Here is a 26359-nt window from a genome sequence, read left to right as displayed (position 1 = left end):
ACTGTCCCATGAAATGTGTGCATAGTTGCTGCACACATTTACAATCCTAGAAGGAAATAGCTTTGAAAGTGACAAAGAACAGCTATTATGTTTCCAGTTCTGGTTTATCTAGCAGTTCTTGTGTTAATTGCAACCAATGCTGTTTGATGGGCTTTGCTATTATAATGCACTGGTTTCTCTCATTGGTACAACTGAAGCAATGGGACATTCCGATCCCATGTGATTCGTGTTTGGCTCTTTTATAGCCCCTCGATGTAATTGGCCATACGTTGCTTTAGCAGTCACATCTATTTCTTGATTGGGCAGCTGTTGTTCTAAGGCGGCAACGGTCAATCTGAAAGGTCACAGTATTCATGTGCAGTGGTTCTCGGCCAGAGCTGGCTATCACTGACAGTCTGTAGAGAAGAGCATTACTGCAGTGTTACTCTGTCTCAGACCCTATAACCAGTTCCACATGTCTTATCTAAATAAGCACTATGCCAAGACAGATCACATTTCCATCTGGTGCTAGCCAGACGTACGGATTACCTTGTCACTGGCTTCGCCATAAAAATTGGAATTAAATTGGTACTGGCACAGTAAGCTGAGGTACCAGTCATGTTAAAGAGATACTGTATTTTGGTGTATTAAGTGATTCTTCACCCCTTTTTACCATTAAGTTATTGTACATTACTTTTTGCCATACAGGAAGTCATAATTACCACACAAGAAATTGTGAAGAAATTGATATCCCTACAATATTAGACCTTTGCCATTCCACTAATACAAATCTTTTGAAGAATTCCCCCCACGACTTGGGCCAATTGAAATGTTAATTCATACCACAATCACAGGGTGAGCACAGTTAGTCAGACAAAAAGCAGCCAGAATGCCAAGGTACAGTCATGGCAATGGCTGAAAAAATGTAACAGAAGGCAGAATGTGGAACGTACTGTAAGATCATATTAATAACCACCAGTTTTGGTGGGTAAAGAGATTGTAGAGACACTGGAAGCTATTAATTATGAAGCCCTGGGTTTACAATCAATATGAAATCATAATTGACCCTTGACCCCGCACGTTATTCCAAAATAAACCATTTACTGACTTTGTAATATTTCTGCAAAATGTATTAAAATAATTTGCTCTGCCTCTAAAATGACTTTCAGCTGATGACTATAGGCCACATGGGCTAATTTATTAAAGGGGGGATGAAATGCTCGTTTTCACTCAATATCCTGTTAATCTTGAGTACCTATAAAGTAGTACTGCATCCTTCATAACTCCAAAAAGTCTTTAGTTTTATTATATTCATAAGAGAAAGATAGTCTGTACCGATTTTTCCCGGGGCGGAGCTAAAGAATCACGAGCGCCAGTAGGCTTTTGCATTGAGAGCGTTTGGAAGCTGTGACATTATCGTGAGGACAAAACCATCATCCAAAACAAACCATGGCTAACAGACAGATTCAGCTGTTTATTTATGATCCAGAATCAGATCCCGAGGCTGAAACTGAACGAGAGCAGCAGCAGCAACGACTCGCTCCGAGCGGGGCTCGAACCCGGGTCTCCGATGGGAGGCGGACGCACTTATAAGGAGGCATTTTTAAGCAGTTTTACTCACCGCCTGTGGTTCCAACACACAATCGTGACCCTTTTTCGTTGGGATTGCATCATCTTTAAGAAATAAACGATACGCAAATCCGTCGTCAAACTGGGCCTTGTTTGTAAAACAAGCATCTTCGAAATGCAGGGAACAAACACAAACACTTGCACAACTCCGTTGATGCTCTGTAAAAATAAACTCCATCCACTGCTCCCTTAATGCTGCTTTTTCTTTGGTAATCTGTGCAGGGTTGTCTTGCCCTGGCAACCAAAAACACACTCCTTTTGTGACATTTCGCGACGCTCTCGCTCTGATCAGTGATTGTCTGTGCTCAGCCTCTCATTGCTCTACTATACGGGAGCGCGCGCTCTTCCGGCAGACGTGCCCTCAGGACCCATATAAGGAAATTCCGCTCCATCTAACATCACACAGAGCCATACTCGAAAAAAACTTTCCGAAACTTGTGACGAACCGGAAGGAGTATTTTTGGAACAGAGATACTCCTTCAAACGTACAACTTAATTTTTGAAACTTTGTCCATGTTTAGCATGGGAATCCAACTCTTTAACAGTGTACAAAACTCAGTATGCATGAAATAGCATTTCACCCCCCCCCCCTTTAATGTTAACTGTGAAACTGAAATTACAGTTGCAGTTATACAGCCTTGAAATATAGTCCTGTTGAGGCAAGTTTCCCAAATGCAAAGTCCTGGAGGTTCATCTGTTGATGAAATGCTAATAATTAAATATATTGAAATAAAATAAAACAAATAAAAAATGGGGCTGTGTGATGATTGCAATGAAACTGTGATTATAAATCAAAGGCTGTGAATTTAATTTGATGCTATGCATATTTAATTGAAACGCAGCACTGTTGATCAGCTTGTGATACAGTGTTTTTTTTTAGTATCTCAGAGTCCATTTGGGAATGCAGAGTAAGCTAAGTTTGCTTTCTTTTCACATTCACATAATTTCTGACATTCTTTTCAGTATTTCTCCAGTATTTTTCTAAAATAAAAAGAGTATGAATATTTAAAAGCAAAGAATTGAAGATAGTAATGTAATGATAGTAACTGATAGGAATAATAGTATTGGAACACACATAAAATACTAATGTAAAATAACATTTTTATTATAGAATTTTTATTTTATTTTACAATAATCTTTATTTGTATGTTTAGAGTCAACATATTCGGCATATTCAAACACATTCGTCTTCAGAACACAATTTAAGTTATTTTGGATGAAAATCGGGAGGCTTGTGACTGTCCCATATAGACTGCCAAGTAAGTTACACTGTCAAGGTCCAGAAAATTATGAAAAGCATCGTCAGAAAAACAATTACTACGTTTACATGCAGCCAATAACCTGTTCAAAACCGGGATATTAGCAATAACCCAGTCGCGCACGGCCATGTAAACACAGGCAAAAACCCGGATATGCTCATATCCCGTTTTTTTAAAAACCGGGATATTATACCTGGGGTACCCCTTTTCTAACCCGAATATTTGGTCTTGTAAACGCGTTTCGGCATATCCCCATCAAAATGTGTGTTCTGCGCATGTTCTATTCGCAAGGAATCTTGGACTTTTGAGTCTTTGGATACAGGAAGAAGAATCGGAAATTACGCATATTTAGGGTGACCATATGCGCCGTTCATACGGGACACGTCCCAGCCAGGATTTTAATATTGCCTAAAATATCCAGGTTTTGGCTATTTGTACTGTGCAGGTTGATCGTTGTGATACATTCATGAGAGCTATAAAGAGCAGAGCAGACGGCTCCTTATGCTTTTGAATCGCTTTTACGTGTATGTTCGTTCGTTTGACTTGAAGGATTGTGGCGCACTTTGTTTTTGTGTTTTTTTTTTGGATTTGTGCGCAGCGACGCTTCAAGTCAATCGAACGAACAAACACGTGCGCATATTTTCATAGCTTTGATTGTTCCCTCTAGATCTCACCTTCTCACACGCAGCCCCACGATTGGTCGACTATGTACAATACCTGCATGTTATTGGTCAAGCTGCTCTGGATGTTTAAGGCATTATTAAAATTCTGGCTGGGACGTGTCCCGTATGAACGGTGCATATGGTCACCCTACGCATATTGCGTATTACGTCCAGACGGTAACCGTGCGTCGCTGTTTATATCGGGATATTGGCGACTGATTACACATTCCATGTATACGGGAGTAACTCTCTCTGCTCACGCATGTAAACGGGTTATCCCGAATGTTTCAGAAACCCAAATAGTGACCTTAACCCGACCATAACCCAAATTTTAACAGCTTGTAAACGTAGACAATGACTTTATTCAACAATTTGTCTCCTTTGTGTCTCTCCGCATCACCATAGTGCCCTTTTGGAGAATATGAGCTGAACGCAGCGTACACTCTTCTGTACGTTCACAAAGATACGTTTTCTACGAGTATTTACACTTTTTTTGAAAGAAAACATCACATCCGTGTGGCACAGCTGACACAAAAGAGCTTACGCTGCCTTAGGGCAAGTCATTTATTTCTCATTAGCTCAAGTAAAAAAATATAGATGTGAATCATTACCCTAAATTTGTTAAATTTGAAAAAAACATTTTTGTATTAATTGTATTAAGTAAGTATTTTACATCTAAGGAGTTTGTCTAAATATAAACTAATTATTTAAGATGCTCTCTAGGATGAACTGCATGTTTGACATCATTCTGGTTTGGAATGTTAACTTTTTCAGATTTTAACAAAAAAATAACCTTACCCTTATGTAAGTAAAATGGGTTGCAAATACCATTTCATAAGACAGAGAAACACTAGAACTACAAGTCAAATTAGCTCCTTGAGGTGTATACATGTTTTGTTGGAAGGTTAAATATATATTAATAGTGTGCTGCCTGCATTAAAGCTGTAATACCACTTTATTTAAACCAGACTGTAAAAAATGCATTGCTTTTTGCAGGCCATCTGATGTAATTGCATTTCCATATGCGTCCATCCACCTTAACATTGACTGCACATAATTCCTTAAACATTCTCTAATCAACATATCTATGTGTCTAACAAAATGTTAAGCCCCAGTAGAGTCTATTTGTGTCATGTGTTTTTCTTTGCTAATAAATCTACCAAGGTGGAATTATATCCACGGAGTACAGTAAATTGAGTATGATGATATACCAATGTTAGCGTCTTCCCATACTTGCTGTTTTGCCCATTAGCTAGACGGTGAATGGTCCAATAGAGATATGAACCAGGTAGTTTAATATTAAGTTGATGAAAACTTTTTTTTTTGTAATCCAATTCCTTTGCTTGTAGGAGGAGAGTCATTTTTTTTTTATATATACTGTTACACAATCTTCACTTAATGCAAAGGTGATGCTAAATAGTGCACAACTCTGGATCTTCAGGATTAATAAATCTCAGAAGTGATCAGTTTGGCAGTTCAATTCGGTTGCATGTAAGGCTCCACAGGGTGCATCCTCTTGCAAAGAAGTGATGTCAAAAAATGTTCTTTTAACTCATTTGAGAGCACCTAAAATGTATTGAGGGCAAGGGCAATAACTGGGACAGGTATAATTGTGTCTGCACTTCTGCAGGTAGCTTTCTTTAAGGGCTCACTCTATTTTAACACCTTACATGACCACTAAGGTTTTGGACACTGGACATAGAAAAAAAGAAAGAAAAGGCTCTAAATTACAACCAAGCTGCAGAGCAATATCTCTTACTAAAACATAATTATAAATACTCACACTAAAACATAAAGAGCACGATCAACACCTGTGCTGTGATGTTTTTCTGTATTGTTTTCTAAATTAAAATGTATTCTGATGTTTTTTTAGGTGTGTAAAATCAGCAATTTGAAGTACTATATATATATATATATATATATATATATATATATATATATATATATATATATATATATATATATATGTATGTATGTATATATAAACAGTTGTCATGTGTTATGTGGTGCAACCAACATGCAGAAACATTCAAGAGAGAGAGAGAGAAAAAAAAGTGTAATAGAGATTACATAAAGTGCAACTCCACAACTAATGTAATGGTATTTATAAATATAACAATTCATGATATTTGTACAGAAATTTACATTGAATAATATATTTACAACTGTGCATTTATGTGAGGTTGTTGTGTTACAGTTGGTTTCTACATAAGATATTCAGCTCAACTTTCCAATTGTCATTACTGTCTGATTTCTGAAACAAGAGGAAGGGGTTGCATTTATTGAAGTATAAATATTTCATCTCAAGTTTCGCAAAGCTGCGGAAGCTGCACTCCTATTCAGTCTATCAAGTTATTACATATCCAGTTCTTCAGCCTTCTTTAGTAAAAATAAGCCCAGCTGAAGAGGCAATGCCCAGCATGCCTTTCCCTTGATGACTTGCTTTGTGAATGTGTTGGTCTGTGCCACGTACACTCCCTGAAGTCCCTGGGTGTCTGAACACTGTAGTTACTATATCATATAATTATGAATTTGCCATTAATCACATTTTCATACTAATGCATCATTAACCCAACAAATAGCTCCCATATGTTCATCCGAACCCACTCCTCTGGTCCAAATACTGTGTGCCTGCCACATGATTTTCCACAGAGTTGTGAGTGTACCATATGCCACATGGTTCTTTCACCTCACATGCTACATCTTGTTTCACATCCCTAATGAGTCGGGTCATGTTTGCTAGTTAAGCAGTCATTGATAATTCAGTATGAATGTGCTCTTCTGAGAGCCATGCGGATGTGTCAAAACTTCCCTCCATTCCTGGGCTTTTCAAACGGGCCGCATTGCTTTTGCAAACAAAGCTTCATACGTCTCTGTTACCAGGGTCTGCAATCTACTCTGACAGCTGCCGGCTTCCTACCCCCGTTCCAGGTTTTTTCTTGGACGCCGACAATTTTATGTTTTTCTGCTCACTCGTAACTCCAGATCTCAACTTCAAGATGAAATCCCCTTGTAGCACATTAACCTTTTCTTACTTAGAATCATGCTGGTTTCCGTCGACAAGCAATGGGGCAATTTTATGCCTTTCACAGCCAATTGACTATATGATCCAGGGGAGAGGTGAGCCTCTAAAACCTTTTGTTATTTCACGTTACTCATTAGACTCATCATGGGTCAGTGTTGAACACGGAGCTTTGCTAATGACATGGAAGAAACTGCACCTGCAATTACAGCTCTCATTATTGTAATCATCTTTATTTATGACTCCCTGTTTAGAGTATGTTTGAGCCCAAATGGAGCATAATGAGGTGTTGCGATGATAATGAGTTCGTTGTGAAGATGATGAGGATGATGACGACATAATTCTTCAATGCTACAGTGACTTACGGTGTCAGACTGCTTTTGGCCCATGTGTGAGGCAGCTGGCACCGTATTGCATGGTAAAGGGCCATGTGGTAAACATCATACTACAGGCAGTAACTGAGGGGTGTATTTTTTTCTGTGAGTTAAATTATTGACATATTAGTAAAGATATTAGAGCTTATATTAATAGACCCACAGAACATTTAACCCATTAATTTCCCCACAAAAATGTATTTTAGCATGCAAAACAACAGTAGGTGTTATAGGAACTCTCATAGAAAGCTTTTTATGAACCATAAAATGTCTGGCATAGCCTATAGCAACTTTAATTGCCCACAGGCTTAAATGGGTTAAATATCATCTTCATTTTTCAGGTTTCTAAGGATTTAAGAACACTCCCGATATTCTAAAATGAACCAAGACAAACAACCCAACGCATAATCCTCCAAAAAGGCCATCCAAAAAGAAAGACCAGACACACAAATTAGTATATTTTGCAATGGAAAATGAATCTCCCATCACTTTGGAATAACATAAAATTTGGCTGCGTGTGTAGGAATCTTGTAAGTTATTTTTCTAGTTGAAAGGACTAGCAATCCAGCAAATTCTTCCAAAATGCCACTCTTCTGGCTTTAGGTCTATAATGGTCAAGTCTGATCAACTTTCCAAGTTTATATATACTCTGAGTCTATAAATGGCTGAGCCAATAACATGATTAAATGCAGAAATTATGTTTGACTTTTTTCTTAGGATGATAATCCCTAATATAACCAATTCTTTGAATCATAACTCCACCTATAAATAGTTTGAGACAGATGGTGTGAAATCTTTGATATGTTGTGTCACTTCCCTTGAGACACTTTCTGAAAGCATTCATAAAGAAGACATACAAGGTGTTAAAAAGACACAGATACATTCACCTCCATGTAAGTCTTCACTGGACAGATGAGTTTACCTCTCAGCTAGAACACTGGAGTATGCATGGCTGAGCTTCTGATGCATGAGTTAAAGCCATAACATTTCGTTAACAGGGCAGATTGAATTAATACCCATCCGAGGACCACTCCAGATGGCTTCTGCCTCTCTCACAGCCTCTCATTGTGTAGGAAAATAAACATCCGTAAATCACCTCGATGGGAGTTCCTACGATCAACGGTGCTGAAGTCATGGTCCGAATCACGCCTTCTCAGAGGACCTGCCAATTTTGTGGGGAATATTGTGTGCTGTAAAAAGTCATCGCCTGACACAACATAACGTAGCTGTTTGAGACGGATATGGTCCCATGTTCTTTCTGAGCTGATGTTTTTGGCTACAAATGTTTGATTCTGCCAAGGTTACAAAGTAGCAACACCTCAGCTCGCATACCTGCTTACAATGTCTATTTGTATCTTCAGGAAACACTGCAGGCATGTTCTAACACTCCAGAGAGGAAGCGTCCTGCTTTTGGAGTCTCGTCTTGCTTGTATTACAACAGCCACATAAAGGAGTGTTTTCATTGGAAAATAGGTGCTGCCCAATACCCTTTTATGCCAAACTAAATACATTTGGATAGATGACCTTAAGTAGAGGTTGGTTACAATTGCAGTAAATAGACCTTTTTGTGGATATTTTACAAAAACATTCATTACATTCATGTTTCTGCCATCTCAAATATGGAGAAGTGACTCATGTGACTGTTTTGGTTGATCGCACAATGGGGGAAAAGATAAAAGAGGTGTTTTTGGTTGATTTCTTTTAAAATATTAAACTTGTTAACAGAGAATTTTGCCCCAGATATTCATATATATATATATTTCTTTCTTTCTTTCTTTCTTTCTTTCTTTCTTTCTTTCTTTCTTTCTTTCTTTCTTTCTTTCTCTCTTAATCTATCTTAAATGTTTCAACTTCTTTGTACTCTTTACGTTCATGTTGGTATCCAATTTTTCAAGAACTGTTATACCATTTTCAAGAAGTTTAAATTATAATGTTTTTATTCATGTGTTATAACCATCAAGTAAAATGAATAACATACTTTTCCTATACGTTGATTTTTACAAATGTCAGTATCAGTTTTGGTGAAGTCACACCACATTACATTTAACAACCTGATCTAACAAAGACTTATTGACCTTGGCATGCATCTGCAGGGGTATTTTATATAAAATCCTGTTTTTTGTTTTGTATGTTTTTTTGCATGTTGTAAGGTAATAGCATTGTTGTAATCCCAGATCCAACCTCAATGGCCAAGTGAATGATATGGTTAGAGATAAACAGGAGGTTACTTTGGCTCTTTATGTGTTCTCTGGTCATAGTCCATTAAAACCACAGGCCCTCAACTCTGTTCACATGCTACCCGAATGTTCTACACAAACAAAAGTGTTCGGACATCACAGTAAATCACATCTTATGGAAAAATATAATGCAGAAAAAGGAGTTTCAGTATTGTATTATGAAATAACAGCGGAGTCAAGACGTAAGTCTAGCCCTTTGTCTGAATATGTGTACATAGGCATTCCTTGTACACAGTATGCAAGAAACATTATATACAATGAGGAAAATGTCTGTACAGTATGAGAATAATATCCAGATGACCTACTGCATGTGATGGAAAGTAAAAACCAATTGGACGCTTTGCTATTCCCTGAGGGTAGTGAAGCTGGAAAGATGTCAAATTAAAAAAGAAAACAAATTGTGGACAACCTTAAGCTTCTGCTAGGTATTAAGTTGCTCTTTCCGTTGTGACCTTCTGGGACCTACAGTGTCCAGATCATGCAAGTATTTGGGCACAGCCTAGGTGTTTTAAAGAAGATCCAGTCTCCAATGCCTTCTCAACTGTCTGGAAAGGTGACGAATTCACATAAAGTGAAGATCCAAGGAGCACTGAATAATTTTTTCACCATTCTGGATTTCTTTTAAAGGCAAAGCTTTGTCTCTAGAAGATTTTACTTTGAATATGAGAACTGTCAGTTAGACAGACAACCTTCCCAGTGGAACATGTACTCTTGCTGGTTTCAGGTTCATGTGCTGATGAAGGTGGAACCCAGCAATGCAACCGCAAACTCTTTCATTTATTAGCGGGGGGCAAAATACCAAAACGAGCATTTGTGTTCTTAAATGAATGGACACAATGAATCACACATGATGGCGGTTTGACGGTTATGGTTGTGACCCAAGCACAGTTTGGTGATTCAAGTTTAAGTGAAGTTCTCGTAAAGTTGAAGTATTTGTGGCATATTTCCATCCCAAGGATATTTTGTTCTAAGAGGTGGTCTGTTTTATCCATATTGATCATAGAATTGCTTACTATGATGGTGAGGTCAGATTCACCCAGTGTACAGTGGTTCATTAACCAATCAATCTCATGTGCTCCAGTCAGCTGTAAGAATGGGCCATTCTGTCTGGATCTGTTGTGATTGGCTTTCAATATGTTTAGAATCCCTCTGCTTCTCCTGTGTGTCTTGTATTCATCAAGTCTCCATAAATAACCCTTAATTGAAACTGTCCAGCTGTCAGAATGATTACACGCTTTAGTTCGCCATTTGGCGGCAAGAGACAGAAGTCTATGCGTGCTAGGTTAAACAGTACAAGTTTGTGGGGAATTCTTCACTTTCCAAGCCAACATAATCATGCCACTGGAAAAAGGGGTGAGCAGCTTACTGAAAACCTAGACGTACACCTGTGTAGTGCACTACAGTGATGTAAGCGGGTGTGCAGATGCTCTTATCAGCCTTGATAAACAAATATTGAAACATTTCTAAGGTCAGGAAGGAGTGGTGGTTTTTAACTATTCCATACTTGGGAAGAAAGAATGGGCTGCTAAGAGACTGCTAGCTCTAGCATGCAAAATCGCAAAGCCTTTTTGCATTGAGCCAACACAGATGTGGTACAGTGGGACAACTTTATGGAAGACTAAATAAAACATTTTGCTAGTACAAAAGCAGCCTGTTTCTGGAGCCTTTCTTTGGAATTGGATCTGTGGACTGTTGAACTAAACAATTCCGCTTTCAATAATTTTATCGATGATTTATTGCTACTATAAAAACATTCAAATTGTGCACGTTTTGTCACAGAGAAAAAGAACTTGAACTTAAAATAGTTTCAATTTTGATTAATATTATTTAGATTTAGATGAAGCATCATAGTTTTAGTATTGTTTTTTTCTTTTTTTAAACAATAGATGTATATTCATAGAGTTAGATTTTGGAAAAATGAATAAATAAATACATTTGAAAAAAGCCACAGATATGCCAAATAATTTGGCCTAACTAGCTGCAAGAATGTTGATTTTGCAAGATGCTGGTGTTCCCAGCATGCACTTGGCTATAAATAAATAACATGGTTGCAGTCTTTGCCTATTTGTATGAGTATGACTGTTGTGTGGAAATATATATATTTAAGTGTGTGTGTGTGTGTGTGTGTTTTACCTGGAAGAGTCACACAAATAAAAAACAGATCTATGCATTTTCAGAATTACCTTTTGGGGGGAGGTCTTGGTGTCATAAAAATTGAGAACAATAATGGTGTATATTGTTTTAAACAGGCACAGATAATTAAAAAAATGTCAATTTCTGTCTTCATTTATTCACCCTCATGTCATAAACCAGTACTGGAACACAAAATATATTTTGAAAATGCAAAGTCTATAAAGCTAAAGGAATAGTTTACCCCCAAATTAGCAATTGCTCTTAATTTGCTCAACTTAAGATGACACTGTGGTCCTTGGTGATTCACAGTTCATGGCACCATCACTTTGAGAATAAAAAAAAAGCATATACAGCCAACACACAATGACTACCAGTGGCTCCTGAAGATATACAGTATATACATCAATTACAACATTATTATCTGTAATCCATATCCTCAGGCAAATGGTCCAGAGCGATGTCTAGTTTGCAAACAAACCATTTGAACAGGTTCCCTTTAGTGAACTGGATTAACCAGCTCACCAGATCGAACTGAACCAAGCCAAAACAGACTGAAAGGGTACCGCTCCAGTGACAGCTTTTGTACTTTTGTTTTCCTCAAGATTTACATGAAAAATTCCTTGTGAAACAGAGTTCTGGTAACTATGGCTCTAAGTATATGAGGTTTGGCAATAAGGTGTACAACCTCTGTGCGCCATGTCCAGAGAAAGGAGTGGTCCTCTGGAGACTGTTTAGAGTGCACTTCTTTAGCCTTCTGCATTGAGTAAGTGTGCTTAAAAAATATGTTTGAAACAGCCCCCATTAAAAACTTCATCGCTGCATGATTAGATTTTGTAAACACTGAGTAGTTGACTTGATTTCACTGCTGACCACAAATGGTCGTTCTGTTGCTAAAAGACAGGCCTTAATTTAATGATGGCCAATGCTTGGCTATAGTTTTGGGAGAGTTTTGACATTGGGGATAAAGTGTGCTTTGTTTTTTGTAGTTTCATTGACATTGTTCTTACATTGCTTCTGCTGCTGTATTTTGTGATAATCAGGAAAGCACAAATCTCTTGTTCACCATGAATTATGGTAGCATATTTAACTCAATCAGTTATTTTAAACCCTTGTCCGCAGCTCTATGGCTTGCCATATTTTTGTTGGCATTTTCACTGTGTGCATGTGCGCGCATGAAGTATCCTAGTCTTTTTAACACACTCGGGCCTCACTGTTCAGATAGCGCTTTAATAGCAATGACGTGAGCCCATGAAGAAATCTGACCTCTCGTAAAGCCACAAAGTCTGGGCTGTCTACCCATCCAGCTCCTCCACACAAAACCAGACAAATACTGAATCCATCTCTTCATCCAGATTTCTCTTTCTACACCGGCCTCATTACATAAAAAACACTAAATTGATTGACATTTGGATGAGCCATGACTGACTAATAAACTCATTTCACATCCACCACAGATACATGAACATTTTGAGTGGAAAATTACAGTACTCTCAGCTTTAAAGGCTGGATGTAATTTTATTATTACAAAAGAGGTCCTTGAATTTGAAAGGTCAGCAGGTGGATTTAAAAAAAATAAATGAAAGAAAGAAAGTACATAGATAGATTTATAGATTATATAATCCTATTATGGATTTTTTTAAATTACCTTTTCATGCAGTGTGTAACACAGCTCTAAGTGAATGAAAACATTCTGCAAAGCTTTCCATATATGAAAGTGCACCATTTATAAAGTTATTGTCTTTCAAAAATCATTTTTAAAACGAATTCCAAACCGTTGAAGTCAACATGAAACATTAGCATATTGTCCACCCACTTGTTGGTCTTTTCACTTGGAATGAAAATGCTAATTAATTCTGTGCCACTAGGTACCACTTTACGAGTGGGAAAAATAGCGATTCTCCAGGTAATGCTGTACACCAGGGGTGTCAAACTCAATTCCTGGAAGGCCGGAGCCCGGCAGAGTTTTGTTCCAACCCTGCTCCAAAACACATACCATGTAGCTTTCAAATTAGCCTGACGGACTTGATTAGTTGGATCATGTGTGGTTAATTAAGATTAAATCTGAACTCTGCAGGGATCTGGCCATCCAGGAACTGAGTTTGACACCCCTGCTGTACACAAAGCAGCACTGCGCTCCATAAACGCTGCTTTATCAGGCATTGCAGGCAAGATGAAATGAAAATGAGACCGATCGGATCAATCACTGCAGATTATAGCATCACACAAAGGAGGGGTTTCAAAAAAAAAAAACCCAGAATCGTTTGGGAATCGTTGAGCAAATAAGGTAAAAATCATTGCATATTATAAGTCAATGAAAGTGATTTTTGACCTTGCATGCATGTCAACCTATTGCTGGGGAAACTACTAAGCTTGTGACTGTCCCATTGACTGCCAAGTAAATTACACTGTCAAAGCTCAGAAAATTATGAAAGACATCGTCAGAATTGTAAATGCGCACAAGGATACGTTTTCTACACTTTGATTTGAACTTGGGTGATATCATCAGGAAACAGGTGTTAGCTTTCACTAATGATGATGATACTTATGCTGATGATACTCAGCTCTATATTTCTTCATGGCCCGGCGAAACATACTAATTAGAAAAACTAATGGAATGCATAGTCGATATAACAAACTTGATGACGAGTAATTTCTTACAGCTAAATTCTGAAAAAACAGAGGTGTTAATTATAGGACCTTAAAACTCTGCATCTAATAACATAGAGCACTGTTTAAAGGCGCGGTCAGACTTTAAACGTGCAAAATTATTTCGGACGCCGCTGCGAATATGGGCGGGAGCAAGATAAAATGCTCTCCTCAATTATCACAACATGGATTAATATGTGCTTGTACTGTGTCTCTTGCGACGGCGTTGAAAGCACTCTCTGTATCTCTCTCTATATACATATATACACCCTAAGCAATAAAAAATTATAAAACGTCCTCATTCAAATCTATCATCTGTTCCTGTTTCCTGTTGACACTACAAACCATGCAGCTTCTTTTTTTATTTAATTTTTTAATCTTTTAAATATGTATTATATAAAATAGGACGCTGCTCTACAGCTAAAGTTATAGTATAGTGCTTCCTTCATTTTTGAATTTCTGTACAGAGAGGTCACGCAGTGACGTATCGATCTTCTACTGGTCCCACATCTTCACGTGATGCGAATTTGCAGGTCAGAGTTCAACAAACTTGAACTTTGGAACGCATCGAAATGCGAAATTTTTCGCATAAGTTTGCGTTTCCGCTCTGACGCATTCGCATGCGTATGAATGGAAGTCAATGGAGAGAAAAGTGCAGTGTGACCGCCCCATAAGACTTGATGGCTGCTCTCTCAATTCTTCGTCATCAGTTAGGAACCTAGGTGTGCTATTTGATTGCAATCTTTCCTTAGAAAGCCACGTTTCTAGCATTTGTAAAACTGCATTTTTTCCATCTCAAAAATATATCTAAATTACGGCCTATGCTCTCAATGTCAAATGCAGAAATGTTAATCTATGCAAGGTTAGATTATTGTAATGCTTTATTGAGTGGTTGTTCTGCACGGTTGGCAAACAAACTCCAGCTAGTCCAAAATGCAGCAGCAGGTGTTCTTACTAGAACCAGGAAGTATGACCATATTAGCCCGGTCCTGTCAACACTGCACAGGCTCCCTATCAAACATCTTATAGATTTTAAAATATTGCTTATTACTTATAAAGCCCTGCATGGTTTAGCACCTCAGTATTTGAATGAGCTCCTTTTACATTATAATCCTCTACGTCCGCTGCATTCTCAAAACTCTGGCATTTTCTTATTTGGCAGTTTAATGCAGTTTGGTTTACACATAACTCACTAATATGCTTCTAATATCCAAATCGGTTAAAGGATTTTTAGGCTGCATTAATTAGGTAAGCCGGAACCGGGAACACTTACTATAACACCCTATGTACTTGCTACATCATTAGAAGAATGTCATCTAAGCTAATATTAGTCTGTTTCTCTCTTATTCTGAGTTGACCGTAGCCACCAGATCCAGTCTGTGTCCAGATCAGAGGGTCACTGCAGTCACCCGGATCCAGTGCGTATCCAGACCAGATGTCTGGAGTAACCCTTTAAAGACCATTTTGTCAAATCCATATCCAAGTAGCCAAAGCTTTACAGCTTTACTGTGTGAACATGCCATAGCCCTGCTGCAGGGAGGCATGAGGACTGCAGATGCGGCCAGAGCAATAAACAGCAATGAGCGCAATGTAAGAAACCTAACACATGTGCTATAGGGAGACAGGAAGGAAAGCTGATCATCCTTCCAATGGCAAACCACATGTAACCATGTGTCATTATTCCATTTCAGTTTGTCAAATGTCTGTGAGACTTGTTAAGTTTATGCCCAAGATGTTTGCGGGTGGAAAAAATGGTGAAAGTTGCAGAATGTTACTTTCCTTGTTTTTTATTTATTAAAAAAAAAAAAAAAATGTACACAATGTGTACATACAGTCCATGCAGAGTTCTAAAATAAAGTTACTCTGCATTCTATAAGTGACTTGCCTGATATTTACAGGAATCAAAATTACATTTTGCGAGCAAGTTTGGTTTACAGTATGTGTGCCATATGAACAGAACTACAATTGGTGGAAAGCAACAGAGATAGGCTAAAAGCAGCAACAATCCATAAATGGTGAATAGTTTAGAATAAAGACACAACACAACATCGTGATATCTTTATCACAATCTGTCACAATTTTGATAAAAAAACCCTGACATACTGCATCTAAAGCATCCTTTCATTCTGGCTTCACAGAAAGGTACATACAGGTAGGCTATGTGTGGAGTTCTGTCCCTCATGCTGACCAGGCAACCATCCAGTGTAACCCCATAAACTCTTCCGTTACTCTTTAATTCCCCTTGAATATACAGAGTGCTGGAGAAAATTAACTCCACTTCCTCTTCTGGCTTCCGCAGGAAAAACTAAGTTCACCTTGAGCAAATGTCTTCCTCTCAGTTTCCATGTCAGCTAACCTGTCTAAATGCAATGTTTGGGAGGAATTGCCCTGGGAATTGGTCTTTGTTAGTTTTAAACCTTTAAAAAGCAGGTGCTTTGGACTGATCCTTCTGAGAGGTTGACTCATGGATCCCCTTGTATACCTGCAAATGTTAATGTTCTTCAAGAACGCTAAGGCATTTAAATCACTATAAAGCCTGGAGTTCGATGTCAGGAACAAATCTAAACTTTGATTGGAACTGTTCAGTACATAGAGCTACCTGGATGTGTTTCAGAGATCTAATCCAGAGTTCAATCTTGTAGTCACAATTTATGAAAAAAAAAGAAAGAAACTGTAGTGCTCCACCTCGCTTAAACCAGACTGAGAACACATCTTTTCAATGGAAATTCACATCTGTAAGTGATTAATGTGAAAACATGAGCCACAACAGTGCACAAAGCAATATGTGTATAGAAATAATCTAGTAATACAGCATAATGTATATCATTATGTAGGAATTAGGGTCAGATAAAAATTTCTTTACAATTACTTGTTTCTCTACATAAACAAAACTATTTAAACTTCAGTGCAGTGTCATGAGTTTGGCGGTTATGAATGCAGTTGATTCATGACTGGCCAGCACACACTACTTATAAGCGTATAATTACAATAATATGGTGTGCCTTTTTTATATGCAGAAAATCTCCAAAACATAGTCAAAAGTTATCATGTGTCTAAGTGGTTCAGTGAACATGAATTGCTTTTTCAGACATGAGCCCATGTATTTGGGATCCAGTGAGTGTCTGTTTCTATCTTTGTGAGCTCGTCTCTCAGCTCAATGAATGCCATGGCCAGGTCATCATTGATGATCACTTTCTCAAACAAATGGCCATATTTATTCTCCATGGCTTGGGCACTGGTAATCATATCCTGAAAGTCCTCCTCCTGTAAAAATGAATAAAAGAGCAATGCATGAGAATATACAGCAGAAAGTTCCATTCGCAAATTTGACTGGCTGAGTGACATTCCAAAAGTGCTGATATTTACGGTGCATTCACATCTTATTGGAATTACTATAATTAGGATTGAGAAATCGGAGCTTTTCAAACATTCCAATTTTACAAATTGTAAATTATGAGTTTTACGAGGTTGTGAATGTGTTTACAAGTTGGAATCTTAGTGATCATTAGTATAACAGCACTAGAATGTTTTACTGTTTGTATAACCCCTCGTCTGAGTTGTAGAACAGAGTTTTTGAGTGTTTCCCATGCACAAAAATTAAAGTAAAATGCTACACTAAAAAACTTTAATACATGGTGAAAAAACTTTAATTGATCTACTAGGACAGTTTACAAGTAAGCTTATAATTTCCAGTAATAATTCTTAAGATTTATTAAGACATTCCCAGAATTCTCTATGACACCTCACATTTGATGTTTTTTCATTGAAATAATGGTTTCTTCGTTATAGCAAGTTATTTACATTAGGGTTTTAGGTACTTAATCTTATTGTACCTGTGTTTTGAAGGTGGTATATATAAACACATTACATTAACGTTAAAAATATTTTAGCATATAAAAATGCTACTATCGTATTGTTAGAGTAAAGGTCTGGCAACCACAGCTGCTGTTCTTGTACTGTAAATTAAAAGTAAAAATAAAAATGAAAAGTGTATAACCCAGAATACAATGAATACACTCTGAACTGAATAAGAGGTTGTTCCCCCTTTGATTAGCCTACTATACTGTATGTACACTGTGAAGGGTTCAACAAGGAAAATAATAATAATAGAAAAATATGCTTTAAGCTTTTTTTTTTCACCATGACTGATATTCACAGTCTGCATGCCAGAAGAAATGGGGTCCACTGACTACAGATGATTCATTTATGTAATTTAGGGATACCATGCTTTGGAGTGTTTTCCTTGTTTTGGTTAGCTTAATAAGATAAATGGCTAAAGTTTAAGCTTTAATATACTCATCTTGAACCTTTTAGAAAAAAATATCTATAAACATGTATACAGTTCAGTGTATATAAAAGGGTCATTAGATGCAAAATACTTAACATGTTGTTTGAACATAAATGTCATCAAGTCTACTTTATTTATATAGCGCTTTTAACAATACAGATTGTGAAAAAGCAACTAAACATTAAAAAGAGTAGAGTTGGGTCCGAGTCCACCTTTGTCGAGTACGATTCAAGACCAAGTCCTTAAACATCAAGTCCAAGTCCGAGTCCAAAAGGGGCCGAGTTGGACTCAAGTCCGAGTTCTTAAAGGCCGAGTCAGAGTCAAGTCCGCCCGAGTCCAGAAAGTAATTAAATTTAAAAAAGATTATAAATTGGTATTGTAAATTTTTACATTCTATTAATATTTTAACCTTTCAACCCATTAAACCAATGGAAATATAAAAATTTATTAAAAAATACCACTGTTACATCTAATCATTGCCTTTGAATGCCACTGAACATTTTTATTTTATGTCAACAGAACTAGTTTCCTATCAAAAAAAGGTTTCAAAGGTTTTATTGTATTACAAGTGCATGAAAATACAAATTAACCTGTGTTATTATTGTATCACACTATATTGTCCTCCAGTACATCGGAAAGTGTGATAAAATAACTATATATCTATATATATAAAATTTTTTTTTGCATGTTTCTAATCTGTATATTGTAGGTTATGTATAGGCCAAAGGGTTTTTCAGGGAAGTTGGACAATAATTAAGACTCTAAAGACTCTATGTTTAATAGGAATAAGGCATGATATATGAAATATCTGTACTGTATTTATAGTTAATGATGACACATTCACAAATTGAGTTTGTAGTAAACAGAACATGAACACGAGTAGAGCAGCTGATGTAACTGAACTGCAGCACGTGCCGGTTAGAGCGATTCTCGTTCTCGAGTCAAGAACCGGTTGCGTCGGTTTTCAGATCATCAGTACACTGAACCGAGAACCGCTTCTTTTGGACGCGTCTGATTCGAGAACCGAGCAGCTGACTATGGGAGCTGATGATACTGCACATGCGTGATTCAGCGTGAAGCCGACTGAACTGATTCTTTTGGTGATTGATTCTGAACTGATTCTGTGCTAATGTTATGAGACAGGTAAACCGAGGGCTTGAATGAAGGGCAATCTGGTGAAACGTAAGTTCATTTAATAACAAATACATCGCAATGGATTACATATAGTAAGTGGATCATGGTTTCTGCACTGATGACACCTAATTTATTTACTTTATATCTTCAAGACTTAAATCCTTGTATGCACATTATTGCTGTTACTGTATTTGGGTGCGTTGTTGCAAAACGTAATTTTAAACTTTTCATGATTATGATGTTTTTAACTGACTGAAGAGATTATTACTGACTTTATATATTTGAATGTTTGATAGACTTACTGCCATTACGTCATCACCAATGACGAGCGTAAAAGAACCGGTGAACCGTTTTTTTTTTCAACCGGTTTATTGAATCGAATCTAATTTCTCATCTCAATTTTATGCTGGTTTTATTGTTACACAAGACGCGGACTCGACTGTACTCGGAATATTTTCACAGTCCAAAATGTTCAAGTCCGTGTCAAGTCCGAGTAAAAATTCACCCTAGTGCGTGACAAGTCCGAGTTCATTCAAAATTGGACTCGAGTCCGGACTCTTGAGAGTAAATGGAGAATGGAGAAAAAAACCTTGGGAGAAACCAGGCTCAATCGGGGGGCCAGTTCTCCTCTGACCAGACGAAATCAGCGGTTCAATTGCAGGCTGCAGCAAAGTCAGATTGTGCAGAAGAATCATCTGTTTCCTGAGGTATTGTCCTGGTAGCTGTTTAGGAGACAAGGTCTTGACTGTGGATCTGTCTCTGGTGCTCATCTAGATGTCCTGGTCTCTGCTGACATTCAGGGCTGTACAGGTCCTTTCAAGGTGATGATCCACCATCTGGGCTGGATACGTACTGGATCCGGGTGACTGCAGTGACCATCTGATCTGTATAAAGACTGGATCTGGTGGCTATGGTGACCTTGGAATAAGAGAGAAACAGACTAATATTAGCATAGATGCCATTCCTCTTACGATGTAGCAAGTACATTGTGTGTTATTTTTCTAATTAATGCAGCCTAAAAATCCTTGTTACATGGCTACCAGGAAGAATTGCCGAGTGGGTCCAGTGCCACCGCCCCACGTCGCTGGAGTCGGCTATCAATCTCGCGGATGACCATATGGTGGCATGCCCTGGCGTCGGCAAACCTCTCCCATCAGCTTCTCTCTCTCCTTCTTTTTTTTCTCCTTCTCTCTATCGGCCAGTCCCTTTACCCAGGTCCCGTCCGGCCGGCCCTCCTCGAGTCCCAAATGGCCACTATTCGGCTCCCCGAGTCCATCACGGACCATCGACGGTCAGCCTCTCCATCCTGGACAGCCGCTTACCTGTCCATATTTTGCAATAATTAAAGATAGGTTGTATCGAGTGACCCAAGACGCTCAGACAAAAGAAGATACAGTTGTTAGTTCCTAGGAGCCCACGGGAAATGCTTTTTCAGGCGACTCTTTCTAATCCAATGGCTGGTTATTTAGGACAAGGAATGACACTAAATCGCCTCATGACCCATTTTCTTTGGCCGGGCATTCACGAGAATGTGCGCAGGTGGTACGTGGCTTGTCGTGAATGTCAATCGGTAAAAAAAATGTGAAACACTATATCCAGAAGCAGTGCTTCTCCGCAATATTTCCGCTAGCAGTGTTGCTGATGCACTGTTGCTGATGCACTGTTTTCTTTAATCTCCAGAGTGGGGATTCCTAAGGAAATCCTCCCTGATCAGGGCATGGACATTACGCGAACTTTATGAATTATTGGGCATTAAATCGATTCAGACCAGCGTCTTTCACCCACAAACGGACAAGCTGGTTGAACGTTTTAATCGCATGCTTAAGACAATGATTCGTAAATTCGTTCAGGAAGACGCCAAAAATTGGGACAGATGGTTGGAACCCCTGTTGTTCACTGTGCGAGAGGTCCCGCAAGCCTCCACGGGGTTTTCCCCCTTCGAGTTGGTCTATGGTCACCAGCCCAGTGGGGTACTGGATGTCATAAGAGAGACTTTGGAGGACAGAACTTCTCAGTCTAAAAAAATGAAATTCAGTGGTGGACCTGAGAACAAAACTCCACACTTTGGGGCGGCTCTCTATGGAGAATTTGCCTGAAAGCAAGAAAAAAGTAGTTCAGGAAGAATTAGGTGCGATGCTTGAAATGGGGGTAATAGAAGAATCCAACAGTAACTGGGCGAGCCTGATAGTTTTGGTTCCTAAGACGGATGGCTCAGTGCGGTTCTGTGTGGATTTTCGCAAGGTGAGTGCTGTGTCGAAATTCAACGCATATCCAATGACACGGGTTGACGAAATTCTTGACCGACTCGGTACGGCTCGTTTTTTCGACATTGGACTTAAAAAGGGTTATTGGTAGATCCTCTTGTCTCCATTATCCAGATTAAAAAAAAAAAAAAACAGCTTTCACGACGCCGTTTGGGTTACACCAATTTGTTACACTCCTTTTCGGGCTGTTCGGCATGCCGTCTACATTTCAGAGACTGATGGACAGGGTGTTGCGGCCCCATGGTGCATATGCTGCTGCCTATCTAGATGATATCATTATATTTAGTAATGACTGGCAGGGGCATAAGCAGCATGTGAGGGCGGTACTGAGGTCACTGAGAGGGGCTGGGCTCACGGCCAACCCGAAGGAGTGTGCGATTGGGTGCGTGGAGGTAAAGTATCTGGGTTTTCACTTGGGACATGGACAGGTGCGTACCCAAAGTGAAAGTGAAAGTGAAGTGACATTCAGCCAAGTATGGTGACCCATACTCAGAATTTGTGCTCTGCATTTAACCCATCCGAAATGCACACACACAGAGCAGTGAACACACACACACACGCACTGTGAGCACACACCCGGAGCAGTGGGCAGCCATTTATGCTGCGGCGCCCGGGGAGCAGTTGGGGGTTCGATGCCTTGCTCAAGGGCACCTAAGTCATGGTATTGAAGGTGGAGAGAGAGCTGTTCATGCACTCCCCCCACCCACAATTCCGTCCGGCCCGAGACTAGAACCCACAACACTTCGATTGGGAGTCCAACCCTCTAACCATTAGGCCACGACAAATTGATATGACCGAAGCAGTTGCGACCTGTCCCAAGACCAAAAAGGAAGTGAGACAGTTCTTGGGACTGGCGGGATATTATAGAAGGTTTGTGGCTAATTATTCGGACCTCACCAGCCCCTTGACTGATCTCACTAAAAAGGAAGCAACAGATATGGTTCAGTGGATGGAGCCGTGCCAGCCGGCGTTTACCCAGGTGAAGGGTGCTCTATGTGGCGGGCCGTTGCTTCACTCTCCTGATTTCTCTCTCCCTTTTTTGTTGCAGACGGACGCGTCGGACAGGGGGCTGGGTGCCGGATGGCTGCCCGGCCTGAGTTGGGCGGTTGGGGTATGTGGCAAGGGGGGCGTGGTTAATTCAGGTCAACAGTGAAATGTTCTTTCTCTGCAATGATATTGCCCACTATTTTTAAAAGTGAACAGACATTTTACCTAAAGCTGCAGATGGTCAGAAATAATACATCTTGCCTATAAATGTCTTGCCTTACCTCAAAAGGTATTTCACTTTGCGGTTTATGAATTATAAAAATGATGTGACATTATGCATCAGACAGAACTGGCTTGGATTGGAGTAAGAAAGTTAAGAAGACTGTAAAGATGAGTCAGTCCAATAAATCATGAAAACAAGAGAAGTCCAAGTGTGTCTTGTTAAGGTCAGTGCTCAGTGCAGTCTTATAGGACTTGTCCTGGTATAATATGGAAAGATGAGCAACACATTTGCACCCAAGAACTTGGTAGTTTGTAAAACAACATCCAGGTGTGAGAGAGATGACCTAAGTCTTTTATAAGACCCCAGGGCAGACTTAGGTGCTCAAGCTCACAGCATGACACAGATGTGTCTCAGTGGGGTTACCAGAAAACCTTCTACCCCAAGCCTGAACAACCCTCAGACATTTGGAAGTGTAAGAAGATGAACCTGTGTGTGCTCATAGGTTACACCTGCAGCCCACCCTGGAGCGATTTTAAAAAGGGACCCTTGCCAAAGAGGCTGAGAGTTGGGTCAAGATGACAGGTCAGGTCAGACATTTTCCACCTATGTACTGAAAATGTGTAACATCAGAAAGGTCATAAATTAAGAATGTGGGGTTCTCCAATATGTTTTTTTTTGGTCCCACATTATATAAAGTATTTTTAATCACTATGCACCTACAAAATACACTTTTGATACAGTGCACTGATCGTGTACTTTTTTGTGTTATGCAAAATTTAAAATAAATAAATAAAATACACTGCTATAAGGGTAATGTTAGGAGAAGGCGTAGGTTTAAGCTTAGGGGTTGGTTCACTGTGATTACATTACACATTCACACAAATTACATGCAATCTTTAGACAATCAATCAATAAATCAATATTATTTTTGACACAACATGCTTTTATAGCTAAAGGAGAAGGCAACACAGAGCAGAAAAAAGCCTCAAAATCCTGAAGTGTCTCATCTGATTCAAATTTGTAAAAAAATAAAATAAATTATGGTATATGCAAGTATCAGTATAATAATTTCTTAGAGGAGATGTAATGAGTATCAACACCAGCCAATCAGACAGTAAAAAAATGATAACAAACAAAACGCACAAACAGATAAGAGTTGGCAGGAAACCACAATCATTATATCTCTTACCGTAAATATTTTTGTAGGTGTTTGCTCATTCTGACTTGACAAAACTTTTGCTTTTCTTCGACTCAATCTCAAGCTCTCTATTGACGGAGGCTTCACAAATACAACATAGGGTTTCATCTCAGAGGTGTATAAGGCTGTTATGGCCTGTTAGAGAATGGAGAAAAAATTGTGAAAGAATGCCATACAGTGAGCATTAGCCAACAATACTCTGTATGGGTCAAAATTATTGAATTTTCTTTTATGCCAAAAATAATTAGGATATCAAATAAAGATAATGTTCCATGAAGATATTTTGTAAATTTCCTCCTGTAAATATATCAAAACTTCATTTTTGACTAGTAATATGCAATGCTAAGGACTTGATTTGGGCAACTTTAAAGGTGATATTTTCAATATTTTTTTTTTTCGTACCCTCAGATTCCACATATTTAAATAGTTGTATCTCAGCCAGATATTGTCTGATCCTAACAAACTTTACATCAATGGAAAGACTATTATTCAGCTTTCAGATTATGCAGTCTCAAAAAATTTACCCTTATGGCTAGTTTTGTTGTCCAGGGTCACGTATGTTCAGTCTAGTATGAATATGTGTCCATAGTGTAACTGTTTAATTTCAAACCATTTTCTATGACGACAACACAAGACCATTTCCAAAATTCTACACAAGACCTGCAGCATCAGCCATGAATAAATTCAAATGTGTGGCCATAGTATGTTCGTTAATATAGTGAGAATGTGTCTATAAATGTTACAAGCTGATGAAAAAATAATCAGACCACAGGAAATCTACCAACTGGAGTAGGGCTGACAGAATCTCCCCGTCCAGAATGACATAATTCCTGCCCTTGAGTCCTGCTCCAAAGTCAACAAATAAGACATGTAATATAGGTCTCCCTGGCCCTCGCTCACTCTGTTTATACCTGTTTCTCTCTTTCCTCTTTCGCTCATGCTTCTGGAGAGAGGAAAAAATTGTGGCATTTGTATCATATACTGCATGTGTGGTTCTTTAATAATATGAAATAAAATCAACTAAACAATATGTCCTGAAAGTGGGAGTTGTTGTTGAACATCCTTGTGCATTGATAGCTGATCCAGTGCTTCTTGGTGCTCGTGAATGAAAGAATTCATAAATGATATTTTACTCACGTTTGGCTTCACATCCAGTAGGCACACCTTGCTCTCCGCTACAACCCTGCGCACTGAATCCAGACTCATACCATAGTAGTTCCCCTTATATTTACCGTATTCCAGGAATCTAGATGAAACATTTGAGAAATCATGAAATATGGGAAAATATAATGATTTATATCATTTAAACCACTAATAACATAAACCCTATTACAAGTAAGAATTTTATAAAAAATTCTGATAAAAATAAGATATAAATCATTCGTAAATAAATTAAAATTTGGAGCATTCAGGGATAAATCTTTAGGTGTTGTATTAAAGTTAGCTGTTAAACATCATTGGCATGATAAAATATTCATCAAATTGCTGCTCCATGTACAGTATATGTGCTATTTGAATATATGCATATGAATGTATACACATATATTGCATATGTGCGGTATTCTGTCATATGGTTGACGCACAGTGGTTAAGTTTTTAAGTTAAGGAAAATAATGCTATATTAAATCCTTTGGATCTTCTCACAGGAACAAAGTCATTTCAGCGGATAATGCTTACAGATTGTTTGACCTAGTATGTTTTATGTATGTTACACAAATGAAAGTCACGTTTGATCAAACATTTGAGGAATGGTCTCTAAAGAATAATAGGTAACACTTTAGAATAAGGTTCCATTAGTTAATGTTAGTTAACTACTTTCGTTAACATGAACTAAGCAAGAACAATCCTTCTACAGCATTTATAAGTCTTAGTTCATGTTAATTTCAACATTTACTAATGCATTATTTAAATCAAAAGTTGTGCTTGTTAACATTAGTTAATGCACTGTGAATTACCATGAACTAACAATGAATAACTGTATTTTCATTAACTAACATTAATGAAGATGAAAAAAATACATATATAAATGTATTATTCATTGTTTGTTCATGTTAATTAAAACATTAACTAACATTAACTAATGGAACCTTATTCTAAAGTGTTACCCAATAATCCAGCATGAAAATGCAGTGCGTTCCATAAGTGTCACATTTGCATACAAAATAAGATAGCAGATCAATTTGGGCATTATTTATGGAAAGTCAAGTGCACTACTTATCCTAAATGGAGAGGAGAATTAATACTTAGTATGTGTTTTGAATTTTTATTTTATTTTTTTGTACATGCTGCTAGCTGGTTAACAATAGTGACAATACAAATTCCCC

General features: G+C 38.2%; 1 protein-coding gene across 1 annotated transcript in view; it reads right to left on the bottom strand.

The window, feature by feature from the left end:
- Positions 1–16694: 16694 nt before the first annotated feature.
- Positions 16695–26359, bottom strand: part of LOC113046428 (MAGUK p55 subfamily member 7) — a 50891-nt gene continuing 41226 nt past the window's right edge. The window contains 3 exon segments of the mRNA XM_074559822.1: positions 16695–17205; positions 24027–24170; positions 25173–25281. Coding sequence (XP_074415923.1) covers positions 17026–17205; positions 24027–24170; positions 25173–25281 — 433 coding nt within the window. The 3' untranslated portion in view covers positions 16695–17025.

The sequence above is a fragment of the Carassius auratus genome, chromosome 27, assembly GCF_003368295.1.
Source record: "Carassius auratus strain Wakin chromosome 27, ASM336829v1, whole genome shotgun sequence".
Lineage (NCBI taxonomy): Eukaryota > Metazoa > Chordata > Actinopteri > Cypriniformes > Cyprinidae > Carassius > Carassius auratus.
Note: the sequence above shows the minus strand (reverse complement) of the source record. Positions and strands in the feature narration are given on the sequence as shown.